The sequence below is a fragment of the Drosophila suzukii genome, chromosome X, assembly GCF_043229965.1.
Source record: "Drosophila suzukii chromosome X, CBGP_Dsuzu_IsoJpt1.0, whole genome shotgun sequence".
Classification (NCBI taxonomy): domain Eukaryota; kingdom Metazoa; phylum Arthropoda; class Insecta; order Diptera; family Drosophilidae; genus Drosophila; species Drosophila suzukii.
This window is the reverse complement of record NC_092084.1, coordinates 2069268-2085515: the sequence shown is the minus strand read 5'-3', so window position 1 is coordinate 2085515 and position 16248 is coordinate 2069268. Positions and strand designations below refer to the sequence as shown.

At 44.2% G+C, this 16248-nt stretch overlaps 5 protein-coding genes across 7 annotated transcripts; 1 reads left to right on the top strand and 4 right to left on the bottom strand.

Annotated features, from left to right (window-relative positions):
• Positions 1–222: 222 nt before the first annotated feature.
• On the bottom strand, positions 223–6998 carry LOC108015430 (phospholipid-transporting ATPase ABCA3). The gene is made up of 13 exons (XM_017081864.4): positions 6620–6998; positions 5937–6522; positions 5603–5746; positions 4789–5545; positions 4251–4735; positions 3855–4134; positions 3145–3655; positions 2406–3091; positions 1867–2005; positions 1631–1813; positions 855–1514; positions 733–798; positions 223–650 (listed from the first exon to the last, which is right to left on the bottom strand). Exons 1-13 carry the CDS (start codon positions 6835–6837, stop codon positions 389–391), a joined length of 4977 nt encoding a protein of 1658 aa, XP_016937353.1. The 5' UTR covers positions 6838–6998; the 3' UTR covers positions 223–388.
• Positions 6999–7424: 426 nt separating this feature from the next.
• Positions 7425–9055, top strand: Rpt6 (26S proteasome regulatory subunit Rpt6). Its single transcript, XM_017081758.4, has 3 exons — positions 7425–7583; positions 7646–7790; positions 7932–9055. The coding sequence occupies exons 1-3, from the start codon at positions 7566–7568 to the stop codon at positions 8984–8986; spliced, it is 1218 nt and encodes a 405-aa protein (XP_016937247.1). The 5' UTR covers positions 7425–7565; the 3' UTR covers positions 8987–9055.
• Positions 9056–9273: 218 nt separating this feature from the next.
• anox (acyl-CoA-binding domain-containing protein anorexia) lies at positions 9274–10233 on the bottom strand. The gene has a single exon (XM_017081759.4). It carries the CDS (start codon positions 10231–10233, stop codon positions 9502–9504), a length of 732 nt encoding a protein of 243 aa, XP_016937248.2. The 3' UTR covers positions 9274–9501.
• Positions 10234–10296: 63 nt separating this feature from the next.
• On the bottom strand, positions 10297–10654 carry SLIRP1 (SRA stem-loop interacting RNA binding protein 1). Its single transcript, XM_017081761.4, has one exon. The coding sequence runs from the start codon at positions 10567–10569 to the stop codon at positions 10297–10299; it is 273 nt and encodes a 90-aa protein (XP_016937250.1). The 5' UTR covers positions 10570–10654.
• Positions 10655–11692: 1038 nt separating this feature from the next.
• Dd (CTD nuclear envelope phosphatase 1-like protein dullard) lies at positions 11693–15896 on the bottom strand. 3 transcript variants are annotated; one of them, XR_010654926.2, is made up of 5 exons: positions 14967–15895; positions 13562–13819; positions 13312–13494; positions 12342–12648; positions 11693–12282 (listed from the first exon to the last, which is right to left on the bottom strand). XR_010654926.2 is itself a non-coding variant. In XM_017081807.4 (4 exons), exons 1-4 carry the CDS (start codon positions 15063–15065, stop codon positions 12457–12459), a joined length of 723 nt encoding a protein of 240 aa, XP_016937296.1. In that variant the 5' UTR covers positions 15066–15896; the 3' UTR covers positions 11693–12456. The 3 variants fall into 3 exon arrangements, 2 of the variants coding, with proteins under 2 accessions (XP_016937296.1, XP_016937294.1); XM_017081807.4 differs by having other exon boundaries at positions 11693–12648; positions 13562–13810; positions 14967–15896; XM_017081805.4 differs by having other exon boundaries at positions 11693–12648.
• Positions 15897–16248: the final 352 nt, after the last annotated feature.

Genomic DNA, 16248 nt, shown 5'->3' with positions numbered 1-16248 from the left:
AATGAAATATGAATACCAGCACGTGGAGAACTTCCCAGAGCTTGTTAACTCCCCAAGGAACTCGCATTATTTATGCAAAACAACACGTGTGCAACCAGTAATTTATTGAAAGCGGGAATGCCCACAATTCCGAGGTCCTTAGCCTGGACAGCCGAGGCCAGACATTGGCCTTCGAGTCGGCAGTGTGGACTTTATGCAAGTAAAGTTTAAACTAGATTCGAATTTGCATTTAATAAATTTTTAGGGTTTTTTGAAACATCAAAGACGGGGTTACATATGTATTTCCATTCCGGGAAATAAAAAAAATGAATCCTTTGCATCACCGTTTAGAAACGTATAATGGTTATAATGTATAAAATACACCTGGCGATATAGTGGGTTTCCCATTTTACTTCTTGCCCTTGGCCTTGGCGCCCTTTTTGGTGGTCGTGGTGTCCAGGGGCAGCGGACCCTCCGTCTGGACGAGATGGTGTTTCAGCTGGGCCCGCGTCTCCTGCACCTGGGCCACCACATTGATCATGTCCGCCTGGTAAATGCAGTAGTCACTCACGTTCAGACGCACCTTGTTCTTCTCCATGGCGCCATAAAGAAACGAGTAAACTATTTGACCTACGGGCACGTAGAACTTGAACCAATTGTGCAGTCGAGCCCTGAAAGATTAGTATATATGTAGATATTTAAAGTTATATTACACACAAAAAAAATAAATCAAATCAACTATTAACCACTTACACCAGCTCGGATCTGTTGTGCAAGAAGTTGACAAACTTGGCCAGGTTATCCACATCCTTGCGCAAACTAAGGAACAGAAAACCTGGATTACTAAACCTAATAGAGAGATGGACAAAACCCACTTCTCCTCCGATTCGGCGAGGGTGGCTCCGTCTCGGATGAGCCGAACCTCCAGGTAGAATCCATGGCTGTACTTGTATCGCAAATACTGCAGGCTGCCGATCGCCAGCATCTCGCTGTCCTGGAACAGGATAATGAAGTCGGCCAGGATCTTGCACTCCAGCTCATCGTTGGTGGCGAAAATGATAGTCTTGCCGCAATATCGAATGTATCGCAGGATATTCCAGATTTCCCGCCTCGTAGTCGCCGGCATGCCGCACGTGGGCTCGTCCAATACGAGGATCTTATTGTAGGCCACCAGGGCCAGGGCGATTTTTAATTTGGTCCGCTTCTCCGCCGTCAGCAGACTGCACTTGCGATGCATCCAACCGGTCATGTTGAGCATCAGGCACAGATCGTGCATCTTCTCGCCGATCTTCGCCTCGGGAACACCGCGGATCATGCATAACAACCGGATGTGCTCCCGCGGCGTCAGCTCGTTGAGGAGTCCCCAGTGCTGCGGACAGTAGCCCATGTATGTGTGGATGCTCTCCAGGTCGTACTTGAAATCCAGGCCCCGCACGTAGATCTCGCCAAAGGCGAATCCGTCCTCGCCCACTAACTGCCGGATCAAATGACTCTTGCCGGAGTTACGGGGCCCAAAGATGCCCATGCTCATGTATCTTAAAGTAGTAAAATATACAGATAAATAAGTGTTAGTAAGGGTTTAAGTTGCGATATTTTACAATTATTTTGCATCCTTTTTAAAAACAATGTGAATGTAATGGAATCTACTTACTTGTTTAGGGCAAAGGAGACAGTGTTAATCCTTTTGCCGGAAGTGGGAACCTTGGCCTCCACCTGATCCACCAGGAATACGGATTGCTTGGCCTTGGTATTATCCGCCTCAGCGATCTTAAGCTTCACGTCAGCCACATCGCCATCGTCGAAGGGATAAGTAGCGGTCCTCATTTTACGCAGACTGCCGAAAAATTATTCATGTTTAAGAGATACTAAAATATCATCCAAACTCACTCTCTGGGTGTGTGGAACTTCTTCTCCCTGCGGTGCAGCTCTATCCAAAAAATGAGCATCAAGAAAATTAGAGCCGAGACTAGCATGAAGACAATGGCGGGTAAAATCCCTGGAGCAGCCCACTTAAAGTGTGTGCCAACTGGAAAAAAATAAAATGTTACAATGGTTATAGGAATTTTTTAATTAGATAGTTTTTTTAATATGTTTGATAAAATATTATACATAGTTTAAGCAAAATAAGTAAAATTTAGTGTAGGTTATTTACAAGGGACATCTTAATGTTAATGTTGTTATGTGATATAAAATATTATACTGACGTTAAGGAAAATACGTATAATTTAGAATAGAACACTGTATTTACGTAAATTGTAAGGGATATTTTACCGTAAAAGTTTGTTTTATTTGACCTCCAAATATTTTGTTTTAAATTGTCAAAAATATATATATATATCATAATAAAATATGTACAAAAATAGGTATAATGATCTTGTTCATCAAATCTTTCATAAGATCTTATGATATTGTATGCCTGAACTCACATCTGCAATTGGGCACCACCTCGTGCATGTTCTCCTTGGTGCAGCTGATGTGCGCCTGGCACTTGGCATTGCAGATCTCCTGCTCCAGACGCTGGGTATAGACATTGCTGACTCCGTCGAGGAGCGAGAATCCCGGCGACATGCAGGCGCCGTAGAAGAAGATCGTATTGCTGTTGGCCACATCCCAGTAGATCATGTAGAGCACCAGGCCGGACACACACTGCAGGAGCACGGAGACCAGAAAGGCCCGCACCAGCGACTTGTTCACAAACATGGACACCAGATAGGTGAGCGGCAGGGCGGCCAGTCCAAAGATGCACAGCAGGAGCAGTAGAATCGCATTCTCGGTGAACCCAAAGCCGCCGATGCCCATCAGACTCATGATCACCACAATGATGACCGAGTAGATGAAGAAGGTGAACCAGTCCCAGAACAGATTGACGCCCCAGAAGACCTTCAGGCCGAGTCCGGCCATATGTTGCAGGAACCGGACATTGTAGATCTGCTCCTCCACCAGAGGGATGACGAAAACGGATACGGTCAGGGGCAGGATGCAGCCGATGGTCAGCGGGGCATGGATGTGGGCGATCTTGTTGTCCAGCAGATTAATCTTTCGCGACAGCTGCGTGGGAAGCGGATGATTCTCCACCAGGGCAACGATGTTTTGTTGCTCCGGATAGGAAAGTCTGGAAATAAAAGTAAAATCATTAGTATTCCCCACACAATATAAGGTGAGTACCTTAGTATAATGTTGTGCAGCAGATTGAGCATCATGGGAGCCGAGTGGAAGAAATCCTGACTTATGTAGCCGTTGAGCTCCTGCTCTCCGTCCGCCTCCACGGCCCCGTAACTCCTCATCTCGTTCTTCTTCTTCAGATCGTTCCGATAGCTACCCTTCTCGCAGGCAAACGACTTGGCATTGAAGGTCCTAGAGGTTTCGATGGGCAATTTCTTGACACCCTTCACCGTTGGCTTGATGTCGATGTAGCCACATTTCTTCAAATTCGGTATGATCTTGGACACATCCTCTGCCTCCATGAAACCAATGTGTATCGTGTTCTGGCGCACTTTCGGCATATCCAACAGCACCGACAAACGAGCGATGATGGCGATCAGGACAAAGCTGGTGAAAATCATGATAATGGGCCACACATTGGGCGCCGTGTGGATCATCTTCTTGTAGAGCATGGCCCGCATCCGTTGCCTGGTCAGCTGCGTGTGCGAAACCACCTGGTACTTGAATGTTTGAGCTGTGGATATGAGTCGTAAATATATATTGATATTATTGATATTTGAGCATTTCAATTTTAAGATGTCCGACAAAGGTGAACAGTTCTCAACCCCACCTGACTTTAGTTATTTCTTTATAAAACTACAGCCCAAGTCGGCATACCAAAATTAAGTGCTTCACCCACAATATTGCGCAAGATCGTATAGTTGGAAACTTACTGACATCCGGAATCATTTGCTGCTGCAGTCGAAAGGAGGTGACCAGCTTCATATATATGTCGGAGAGTTCCGCACCCACCATTCTCACATTCTCGATGCCCAGCATCTTACGATCGATTTCCAGGTGAATCAATAGCTTTTGCAGCCTTGGACGGAAAATTACAGGTATTCGGTAGGTTAGAGTATCACCGATTTCATTCTCCGGTTCGATGTTCGCCACAAACTGGTTGATATAGTCAGTGATGGGCTGATCGGGCACGTGTGGCTTCTTGATAAGGACCTGGGAATATGTAAAGCATATTTGAAATTATAACTCCTTGTACAGCTAGTGTAATCTGTGTAATATTTATACAATGATCAACGTGTTTATAACTTTTTTAAGAGTTCCATAAATACCAGATCCACACTGCTGCTGAACTTGGCTCGCAAAAAGAAGGGGGTGCCACTGGCCTCCAGGACGCCCATGCTGAGGATCCCGATGCGATCGGCGGCGTGCTCCGCCTCGCCCACACTGTAGGTGGCTATGATGAAGGCCCGATTGTCCTTCTCCGCGTTGACAATCGACCAGAAGACCTGTGCCTCCCGTCCCGTCAGCGGAATGGTCGGCTCCTCCAGGATAATGATGCGCGTATCACCGGCCAAACAGCAGCACAAAGCCACCAGCTTCATGGCGCCCGAACCCAGCTTCCCGATCGTGGTTCGCCGACTTTCGACATGCTGGTCCAGGATGGCCAACCATTTGCGCCGCTCGATTTCGTAGCGATCGGATTCGTTGGGAGCCAGTTTTAAGCGGACATGGTAGTCGATGGTCTGCTCCACGGTCAAGTGCTTGTTGAGTCCATGCTCATCGAAACGGAAGTCAACCATGCGCCGGGTGTCTCCTATATTTTGGAATAGGTATTGTATAGCAAAAACTACATATATATATCCCTACCATAGGGCTGGAAGGGCTTCCCCAGAATGGAGACGCTGCCGCGGAGGGGGAACTTGAGGCCGGCCAAAATTCGAAGAAGTGTGAGTTTACCGGAACCAATGTGGCCAAGGATCACGTAAACCTCTCCACGATAAATCCGCATGGATATGTTCTTCAGGATCTTTCGTTCCGAGTCGCGATGTGTGGTGCTGACGTGACGCAATCGCATTAGCTCCTCGCTGCCCACATCACCGAACTCGAAGTTCTGGAAACTTGGGGCTCTGCCCAAGTATATGATGGTGGCATCCGATTCCTTTTGCTTCCGGGGTCTATTGTTCACTATCCGGCGACTGAGAAATGTGCCCGGCATTCGCCACTGTACGGCCAACAAAATCAGTAAATAAATCAAGGCCGAACTAATGGCCGATGTGAAGAGCACTACGAAGTCAATGGTTTGCACTCTATCCGGGTCATCGATGCAGTTCTTGAACAGGCTCATGCTGAAGTGCATCTGGCAGTTGCAGAAGGCCACCAGGATGAAGAACACATAGTACTTGTGGATGTCCCAGTAGCGTTCCAGTATAATGCAGAATGCCGCATACATGAAGAGCCACAGGAGCAGGGCGAAAAGGACCGCATTGGTGGGATTGGCAAAAAGCTTGGCCACCACCATTCCGGTGATTACGATCTCCACGGTATAGACCACGATGAAGCAGATAAAGCCTATCATTCCCTTGCCAGAGAACTCACCGTCTCGCCCACCAAACGCCCAGAAGAGCTAAATATATCAATATAATACTTTACATTTTACTATGGTTATGAGGCAGGAACTTACCAAAACCATTATTAAAAATAGTGCACCTAAAATGAGCATTCTCAGAAAAAGCACCATAAACTTAAAGCCCCATTGCAGGCCAAACGAGTAACCATAATGCCACTGGTGCACCATAACACCATCCTCCACCTGGGCAGCCACGTTCTGGGGATGACGCCGAAATCGTATTAATATCATGGGAATGCCCTTATATGTTTGCATACTAAGTTTTACAACTTTAAGTAAGATCCCGAGGTCAATGAGCTTAAAGTTATATATGATATTTAAATCCCGATGATATTTTCGATATGTAGTAATGTTTTAATAGATACTACATAGGTTTTTGGACACTCACTCTGATAATATTCAGGAAGGGCAGTAGGTATATGAAGTTATATAGGAACGTGGGCAGTCGGGCGATACTCATCACGGAGCACGGTTCGTCGGCGGCGTTTAGCAGGATGTTGTAGACCTCGACATTGGGTTCCGGATAGGTGGTGATGAAGTCAGCGCGCAATCGATGGTACCACTCCACAAAGATCTGATGCTGCAGCTGCAGAAATCCCTCGCGTATATATAAATCCTGTTGTTTGAAATGCTTGGCCTGATCCCGTCCGGGATTAATGCGACCCGAGCAGCGGGTTATCCACAGGCGATCCTCGGTGAGAAACGGAGCGATTGTGCGAAACTCGCTGGGGAAGCGGATCGAAATGGAGAGCTTTAAAGGAGTGCCCCCTCGACTGGCCCCATGGAATACGATGCCCGCCAGGGTGGTCCGCTCGTCAAACTGATCCTGCATCTCGGACTCGAGCCTGTAGCCCACGGTGGAGTTCAGTTCCAGCGTCTTGGCCACGCTCCTGGCGACGTCCGTTGTAAATGGTGTTTTGGGCGTGTAGGCCAGGCTGTACTTGGTCTTCTCCCGCTTCGAGTCCGCCATTCGACTGCGGAATGTAGTGGATGAGAATACCGCATACCAATTTTGCAGTTTGGAACTTTTAGTGATCCTGAGATCTTTGTGTTTTTCATATACCCACTTACGTTAATATGTTTATATCCTGAAGCTTGTGTGATACGATGCTCTGTTCATTTTCGTGCTCGTGGCTCGTGTAAAGAAGTCTTCTGGAATGGGCAATGGGATTGAGAAGGATAACCAGGACCATGATCAGCATGGTGATGATCTCGAACAGCGTCCTTCGCCACAAATTTAGCTCGATCCGAATGTAGCGCTTGAACAAAAGTCCCTTGGTAGCCGGCATTTTCGACTTCAATGTGTACAATAACAAAACCAAAGGAATATTGACTATGTGCAGACCTCTCACACAAAATAGAGGGTGAAAAGGTGTAAAATTCAATGTTCGGCAGAGGATTTTGAATATATTGTTTAGTTTTCTTAGCACTAAACAGTACTTTGTTCTCAAAGCACATGTTGATGGAGGCCGTCAACTCATTTGGATCTTTTGACTGCCGATGTGGAGAGTAATGAGGATTCACTGTTTTCTTTTCATGTCCACCATTAGTATTTGATTAGTATTTTTAGTTTCCAATAACTTTAACTAAGTTTGAATTCAAATTTAAATTTCGAAATTAACAGTGATTTCCAGCTTATTGTTATCGATAACTCTATAAAATATAGCTTTTTTGTAAAATATATAAATTCTTCTTGAAATTATATAGTGAATGTTTTTGTCTACAAATAAAGAAATAAATAATCAAAGTTATAACAACCATTAAAATATATTTGTATCTAGCTATTTTATTTAGCTATTTCTATCAAATCCGCTACTTTAAGAAACCGATACTAGCAATATACCGGGTATTTTATCGTACTATCGCCTATCACTAGAAACGGTCACTCTAAAAATACTAAAAACGAAGCAAAGTGCCGAGTCATACGAAAAATCAAAATTAACTCGAAGTTTTGCATGGTGGAAGAAACAACACGAATAAAAACAGGTTAAAGCGCAACAAAGAGGACACGGGCAAAATGACGGTCACGAATCGGGTACGTGGTTTCGGACCCTTTGGTTTCTTTGGCGCGAAAGGTCTGATTTACTGTTTTCGCAGATGGAAATCGAGTCGGCCTACCAAAAGGGCGAGGGATTCCGGTCCTACTACATCCAGAAGATAGAGGAACTGCAGCTGATTGTGGCCGAGAAGCACCAGAATCTGAGGCGTCTGCAGGCTCAGCGAAACGAGCTCAATGCGAAAGGTAGTTATGGGGGAATGTAGACGACATATCACTATTCATGGGCATATTCATAGCATGTTAAACTAGTGTATCTTCAACAAGCCTAATCATTAATTTAGACAATGTGGAGAGAAACCGATCCTAACAAGTCCTTTCTTGCAGTTCGCATGCTGCGGGAGGAGCTGCAGCTGCTCCAGGAACAGGGAAGCTATGTGGGCGAGGTGGTGAAGCCCATGGACAAGAAGAAGGTGCTGGTCAAGGTGCACCCCGAGGGAAAGTTTGTCGTGGATCTGGACAAAAACATCGATATCAACGATGTGACCCCCAATTGCCGTGTGGCCCTGCGAAATGAGAGCTATACGCTGCACAAGATTCTGCCCAACAAAGTGGATCCCCTGGTCTCCCTGATGATGGTGGAGAAGGTACCCGACTCCACATACGAAATGGTTGGCGGCCTGGACAAGCAGATTAAGGAGATCAAGGAGGTGATTGAGTTGCCCGTAAAGCACCCCGAGCTGTTCGATGCCTTGGGTATTGCACAGCCGAAGGGAGTGCTGCTCTACGGACCTCCGGGTACGGGCAAGACCCTACTGGCCAGGGCCGTTGCCCATCACACCGAGTGCACCTTCATTCGAGTCTCCGGCTCGGAGCTGGTCCAGAAATTCATCGGAGAGGGTTCGCGCATGGTTCGAGAGCTCTTTGTGATGGCCCGCGAGCACGCACCTTCGATTATCTTTATGGACGAAATCGATTCCATTGGCTCGTCGCGTATCGAGTCTGGATCCGGTGGCGATTCGGAGGTGCAGCGTACAATGCTGGAGCTGCTCAACCAGCTGGATGGCTTTGAGGCCACCAAGAACATCAAGGTGATCATGGCCACCAATCGCATTGACATCCTGGATCCAGCTCTGTTGCGTCCCGGCCGCATTGATCGCAAGATCGAGTTCCCGCCACCAAACGAGGAGGCGCGTCTGGACATCTTAAAGATCCACTCGCGTAAGATGAACCTCACGCGTGGCATTAATCTGCGCAAGATTGCCGAGCTGATGCCGGGCGCATCGGGTGCGGAGGTCAAGGGTGTCTGCACGGAGGCCGGCATGTACGCGCTGCGCGAGCGTCGTGTTCACGTCACCCAGGAGGACTTCGAGATGGCTGTGGCCAAGGTTATGCAGAAGGACTCAGAGAAGAACATGTCCATCAAGAAGCTGTGGAAGTAGGCGAGGACCAGCCACTGCGAATGCGAACCTAATTTCATTGTCAATAAATACATATGTTAGTAACCTAAATCTTATCTTGTTTTTCTTGAATGGTAAATTTACGCTTCGCAAGAAAAACTTCTATTGTATTTACAACATTTTTAAGCAGAATTTAATAACATAACTTAATTTTGACAAAACCTGATCAATTTGAAAAGCAAACTTGAACTTCTTAGCCTGCAAGACTGCATACTTCTATCTCTTTCATTTTCAAATCGAGCTAGTCCCATATATTAACGAAAATATAATATTTTTAATAGCTTACATATTGTGCTGTATGTTTATTGCGTTTCCAAGGAAGATCTAACAACTTAATATGTTAAAAAGCGTAGCATTTATATGGATATGAAACCCCTAGTGAAAACAGAAACCAAGTTTACAAAGGATTTATCGGTGAATTTCAATGGCTCACAACACTTTACAGGGTTTCTAAGCAAAGGAGCACCTAACAACTTAAGATTTAATGGCGTTCAGCATCAAGAAGCGGATCCGCTGAGGCGCTCTCTTTCCGTCTGGAGCACCTGGCAGATCTGTTCGTCGTCGGCCACGTCGTAGCAGGTCTGTCCATCCGAATCGCAGAGCTCCAGATTGGCGCGCAGCTCCAGCAGGCATCGCAGAGCCTCCAAGTGGCCACAACTGGCGGCATAGTGCAGCGGCGTCTGCTGGTCCGCATCCCGCTGATCCACACTGGCTCCGCTGCGCACCAGAAACTGAATGATCTCGACAGCATTGCGATCGGTGGCCCAATGGATGAGGGCCATGCCGTGCTCGTCCAGCTTCACCAGATCCCCGGGCGCCAGCAGTTCCCTCAGCCTGTCCAAATTGTTCTCCTTGACGTGATCGAAGAGGGTCTTCTCGCTGTCCGAACGCTGATCCTCCAGCGGGGCAGACTCAATGGAGTGCACCACCCAGCCGGGATTTCGTCGCGAGCGCCAGTTGGGCTGCAGCTCGTCGAGCTTCTGGACGTAGGCCTGCCTGGCGGCGGAGGGGGACATCTTGCCGAGATTCCGCCAGGCCTGCCACTTGCTCCTGGCCCTCAGCTGGAGCAGCCCGGGACTGGGCTCCTCGCAGGGACCTTCGCCGGCCTGCTTGTAGTAGCCGTAGAAGAGCAGTAGATCCGCGGAGCCGATGTTGGTCGTCTGCCGGGCCACATGCTCGGTGGCCAGGTGGAAGAGCTCCTCCTCGGGATCCGTATCGCTGTCCGACATGTCCAATAAAATAAAACTAAAAAACTTATGAACTAAATGACAAACTGGAGCGACTGGGGCGATCTAAGATTTCTGTATGTTGAGGTAGTTGCCCTCCAGTATGTGCTTCTGCTCGTTCTCGATCTTCTCCAGCGCGGCCAGGCTGTTGAAGCTAACGAAGCCGTAGCCCTTGGAGCAGCCGGTGCGCTTGTCGAAGATCACGTTGGCGGACACCACGCGTCCGAATTCGCGGAAGTAGCCGCGCAGCTCCTGGTGGCCCACTGTCCACGGCAGATTGCCCACGAAGATGCGGTGCACAGATTTTCCCACTTTTGCTACAGCTGCGGCGGTGGCCATGGATTCGGTTTTCTTTAAATCAGAGGGGGGTTTCTATCTTAAAAATTGGGGGATTGCGTAAATACTACGGATGTGAAAAATATCAAGTATCAATACATCGATATTTTTGAATAAAAATTAATATAAATAAATATCGGTATATTTTTTACCCGGTATATCGATGTTTCGTGCGCCTAACAGCACAATTTCTCAACTTGCAACACCTGTTAGGTCAAGCACCTTGCTAACAGCTGGTTAGCTACAACATTCTGTAAGGCTGTAAGGAGGCGCCAAATTCAAAAGGAGAAAAAAGAAGACACATTCTTTTGATTTTGCATGGTTTTGTGGTATTTTTTGTAATTCTTTTTCTGCTTTTGTGTTCCCTTTTCTCATTTATTTCATTTACGTTTCATTTTAACAAATTTGCTACAAACTACTTAAAATTAACAACATCGCATACACGTATTATTCTTGTTTTCCTTGCAATAAATAAACAAATAGTGATTGTTGTAAATTTACAATACGATAAAAAGAACAATTCGATAGGGGTGGGGCAGAAGGTAAAGGTAAAGGTAAGGGCGTGTGCAAGCTTCTGTTGATTAGTTTAGATTTAGAGTGGTGTATTTATGCTTTTGGAAATAACATTAACTATGGAAGCAGATTTCTCTTGTTGCTCTTTCAACTAACTTATTTGCTGCTCTCCTGAATCCTGAATATCCTGTGATGCCTCGGATGATGTGCCACGATTTCTCAATTCTCAGACTAACTCGGTTCTCGTATAATTAGTGATTTGGCTCTCTGAACTCCCTATCTATATTTGTCCCAGTCTGCGGCTTGTCATTAATCTGATCCGATCAGAGTTAATGTGATTTTTAATGCTCATTGCTTCTTGGCTCGCCTTACAAAATATAACATTTGCCTTGCTTGTTGTTCTTGTTGTTGTTGTTTACTTTAATAGTAGTTCATAGTTGTTGGTTGTTGCTTAGTTGTAGATTTATATATATATGTATAAATATATATAACTCCCTCGAAAGACAAAAATCTTATCCTTAGAAAAGTGTTATGTTTGGTTTGCAAGCAATGAAACTCTTGAAAGATTTTCCGTCCGTTTAGTTTTGTACAGGAAACGAGGGCAGAACAAATATAAGTCTATACAGAATCGGTTACATTTAATAATTATCCATAATAATGATGTCCAGGAAAGTTTCGTAATCAACTAATTTGTATAATTATAAGTATTTTGCTTCGCCTTGTTATCTTCATAAAAAACAATTTCAGTTTTATAATAACTAATTGTAATCATGGGTATAGAAATTACAAATTACAAGACTCTTGTTGTAATTGGCCTTAGATTTAATTTATAATAATATGATATATAACTTGACAAATTTGTTCTTACTGTTGTTTACTTCACTTCCTCTCATATTTATATATATATACTGTGTTCAAGAGTTTCCATTTGATATTATAATCAAAATATACACGCACAAAGAACAAACGAAAAAAAGAACAAAAAAAATACAAAAAAAAGTAATAATAAAAATAAAAATAGCTGGTCTACATATATCGACAAATATGCATGTATAATTAGATTGTTACAAAAACTTTTTATCTTAATACACAAAAAAGAATAAATCCATCGATTTCCAGATCTCCAAATCTCTCCTCCACTCTCTCTATTATCTCTGTGTGTGTCTCCTCTCCACTCCTCTTTTCCACTCATCGCTCCTCTGACTTGAATGGTAAACGTAATAGTAATAATGAAAAAATTCGTTAATGTGTCACAGCACCACCATGTTTGTTGTTAATTTCAGAAGGTATCCTCCTCCTCCTCCTCCTCCCCACTCCGCTGGCCTACGTGGCTCCTCCTAAATAGATAAACTACACTAGCGACAGGCGGCCCACCTGCTACCAGAGGCGGTGCAGGTGCAGGTTCCTGGACAGCACCGATCTCACGTCGTTCGTGAACCTCAGCGCATCCAGCATGGGCAGCAGCGACAGCAGCGCCGTGTCCATCGGGTCCGAGAACCAACTCTTGATGGGTATGGCATTGTTGGGGAAACAGCGGTAGGCCCCGGGCGAGTTGTCAATGATGAATATCTGCAAGAAGTGCGAGTCCATTAGCGTGGGAACAGACAAATGTAATGTGTAGTTAGATAGATTTATGATAAATAACCTTCTATTTTCAAATTTTACTTATAGAGGTGTCATAAAAACACTGCCAGTAATGTGTGGTACGAACATATACAACTTTACATTTAAAAAGTGTAATTGAAATGGTGTTATGACATGATTTAGAAAAAAAATCACTTTGGAAGAATTACGAAACTATTAGCCAAAGAACATAGCAATCGAATGTATGGTTTGGAGGTGATAATGAACATTCAATTTAAAATTTGTTTTTAAAAGGGTGTTCATATCATATTTAGAAATAACATCCGTCTGAGAAGCATTTTCCATTTCATTTTAAATAAATATTAATAATTGGAAAGGAAGTAGTAGTTGTTAAATTCATTTCTTATTTACAAGTGCGCTTTAATAGGTATTATTACAAGCTCTAAAAAAAAATACTCAAGCAAGCACATTTTCTTTTAATTTTAAATGCAATCATAGTGTTTGTTAAATTACTATTTAATTTATAAGTATACTTTACTTTAATGAGATATTACTACAAGCTCTATATATTTTTAATGAAATCCTAACTGCTATTAATCAAAATAAAAGGCTGATATCGAAACACATCTCTGGGCTCCCCAATCTTACCCTATTTAAATCACTGCAGATGGCCGACAGGTCTTTGGTATAGGATCCGTAGTCGGGCGTGCAGTGTTGTCTGTAGTATCGCCTCCGGAGAATGTTCCGGCCGTTGTCCAGCTTGTCCGCCACCGCCGCTCCGTAGATCTCCATGCTGGCCGTGAAAACCACCAGGTCGTACCACTGTGAGACCTGCGACAAAACCGAGAAACATGAGTCCAAGTTTCTGATATTATATATAACCCCATTTAAAACTTACCACATCCAGGAAATAGTCCACATGCGGTCGCTTGTGCACGAAGAAGCGCACTGGATTCCGATCGATGGTCACTTTTACGGTGAAATCGTGCGGCGTGCCGGGCTTCACCGTGTTCCGGGGCATCGCATTATGATGGGAGTGGATGAGCGTCTCGTCCAGGTCCAGAACGAGTGTCTTTCGCTGCACCAGGCTCAGGCGATGGCGCGAGACGGGCGACAGCGGGAAGAGTTCATATTTAACCGGTTGATACTGGATAAACTAAGAAAGTTAATACATAATCAACGGAGCAGTACTTGAAAGGCATTCAACATGGGGTCTATATAATGGGCTCACAAGATGGGTCGTTACTAGATCTCTACTCTCTCGGGGGCTAAAGTGCGAGATGGTATTGAAGGTGCGGGAGATCTCAAAGCGGAGACGTTACTGCATACTACAACTACACATATCTTTTACTGAATTCATTTTGTAAGTCATTAAGTGTTTAAAAAGTAAATTCATGTTAGAATAATTATAATTAGAAATTGTGTCATTAAGTAGTTTTAGCTGTGAGTTAAATGCTATGGGGTCAGATCTACAAAGGTGTTTATAAAACAAGAACTAGGAGGAGGTCGAAGGTCATTGCTTCTTGCCGCGTCACGATTTCGAGTCAAAAATGCCGGCACTGGGGAGAACTTAAAAGGCGGGTGGTCGATAAGGCGGATGGGTGAACAACGGTGGAGTGCACTTGAGGAGGGAACGGGGTTACAGTAGAACAAGCCCCATCAAACGTGTTCCGGAAAATATTGATAGAGACTAACTTTAAGACAGCCGCCTTTGGGTAAGGGCTACACAGAAACCACAACTTCTTCAAAGACAAAAATATGCTGCTCTATTTTCAATTTAAGAATTCAAAAAGAAGAGAACTGGACTGCTATCATTTTAATTTAATAAGAATTCGCCTGCTTAAAAAAAATCAATCACATTTACTGTTCAGAACTATCTTTAAGAAATCCCCACATCAAAGTAATAAATACCAGCTTTTCTGATAAGATACTATATATTATTTCAAGAGCTAAAAACACTTCCAACTAAAATGTTTTTTTTTCGGATTTTTCAATGAGGCACCGTAAATGTTTTTGCTTACTACCCCACAATGGTGAAATGTTTTATATGCTTTGTGCACTTCAGCGAGGGCGGACTGTATTATTGGAAGTCTTATCACTGCGGTGGTGGCTTTTATTATTATTATTTTGTAGCAGTAGTACTTGTGTGCCGGTTGCGGGAGCGGGTTGGGAATTATTTCAGTATTTCAGGGTTTCGGGCGGTTAAAAATAAAAACTATTTTTGTTTTTTGACAGGCAGTAGGCATAGGCATAGGCATAGGCATATTCATTCCTTCTCTCTTTCGGCTAATTTCTGTACTTACAGCTCGCACTTGGCGATTGAACATGAAACAGATGCATGTCCAGACTTTTGATAGCAACAACAAAAGCGCATGGAATTTCATTTGCAGCAGCGAAATCATTTGAAATAAATGAGTTATGGTGTTTTCCTCCGTTTTTTGGTGTTTTGTTCAGTGGGAAGGGGGGTTGGGGGTCGATTAATTCGATAACTCGACCACGATCCGCGATTGAACGCGGTGCGAGCGAGATGGCGCTATTTGCAACCGGCTAAAAGATCTCTTCCTCTTCTTCAATTCTCCTTTTGCTGTTACTTTGCAAGCAATTGTTGTTGTTTTTGATAACGCGCCGAGAGCACACACACACTCCCGCACGCGGGCGCGCTTCACACACACACACGCACACCCTCCCCTCGAATAAAATCGATAACAAGGCTTCTAGTTTTCTTTTTGGTGGTAAAAAAAAGTTTCTCCCTCTATGCACTTTTCGCGGTCTTTTTAGGCTCCACTAATTATTTGCCGATTAGTTCTGTTCCCTTTTTCTAGGCGAAGATTTGGCTTGCACTTATTTGTTGCCCTTTTTGTAAGCTGGCGTCTGCTCTTCTTCTTCGCTTCTGTTGTCTTGCACACGCGTGTGTGTGCGTTGTGTTTTTTATTTGATTTTACTTTTCGGCAAAAAAAAAAGCAACACACACACAGTAGTAATCGGAGGCGATTTTGGGAATAGATTTTGTTTTTGGCCGAGCCGAGCTGAGCAAAACGAATCAATTGATTGAGCCAGTTGCACTTGGATTACAGTCGATCGAGCGGTGCGTTCGCCTAAATAGTCCGTCCTAGTTGTGGACTGCTCATAACTCTTTGGCGCTGCTTTTATTACATAAATATAGTTTGTCCGCGTTTCGTTTTTGTTTAATAAATTCCCACACTCATGCACCCGTGTGTCCGCGATATCGATAAATCATATCGTCCAGCTCCGAAAAAAAATACTTTTGATACCATTCAAATATACTGAAGGAAATACCAAATGCGGTGCCACTAAACTAGCAGTTCTAGCTTAGCGGTGTCATCCACCACACATTTGGGTGAGACCGTGTGAAAAATAAGTTATTTCTAATTGGAGTGCGGTGGCTTGTGTCCGGGGTATTGTTTATAAAATTTTTTCCGTGATATAATTTGAAGAGCAGCTAAACTTTTTAAAATCTTTTGGCACCAAACAATACTTTAAAAAAATATTTAAATCAAAATTGGTACCAGGTACAATTGGATGAGATTGCTTAGGACTTCAATACCAAAACAAATATGATATTTT

Coding starts and splice junctions, on each gene's coding strand:
- Dd (XM_017081805.4), bottom strand. CDS start 15,065: ATGATTTCGCTGCTGCAAATGAAATTCCATGCGCTTTTGTTGTTGCTA. Junction 13,820..14,966: donor TCAATCGCCAAGTGCGAGCT/GTAAGTACAGAA, acceptor TAACTTTCTTAG/TTTATCCAGTATCAACCGGT. Junction 12,649..13,311: donor TCTGCAGTGATTTAAATAGG/GTAAGATTGGGG, acceptor CACTTCTTGCAG/ATATTCATCATTGACAACTC.
- SLIRP1 (XM_017081761.4), bottom strand. CDS start 10,569: ATGGCCACCGCCGCAGCTGTAGCAAAAGTGGGAAAATCTGTGCACCGC.
- Rpt6 (XM_017081758.4), top strand. Junction 7,791..7,931: donor AAACGAGCTCAATGCGAAAG/GTAGTTATGGGG, acceptor CCTTTCTTGCAG/TTCGCATGCTGCGGGAGGAG.
- anox (XM_017081759.4), bottom strand. CDS start 10,233: ATGTCGGACAGCGATACGGATCCCGAGGAGGAGCTCTTCCACCTGGCC.
- LOC108015430 (XM_017081864.4), bottom strand. CDS start 6,837: ATGCCGGCTACCAAGGGACTTTTGTTCAAGCGCTACATTCGGATCGAG. Junction 2,006..2,405: donor GGTGGTGCCCAATTGCAGAT/GTGAGTTCAGGC, acceptor ATTTTTTTCCAG/TTGGCACACACTTTAAGTGG. Junction 1,515..1,630: donor GTCTCCTTTGCCCTAAACAA/GTAAGTAGATTC, acceptor TACTACTTTAAG/ATACATGAGCATGGGCATCT.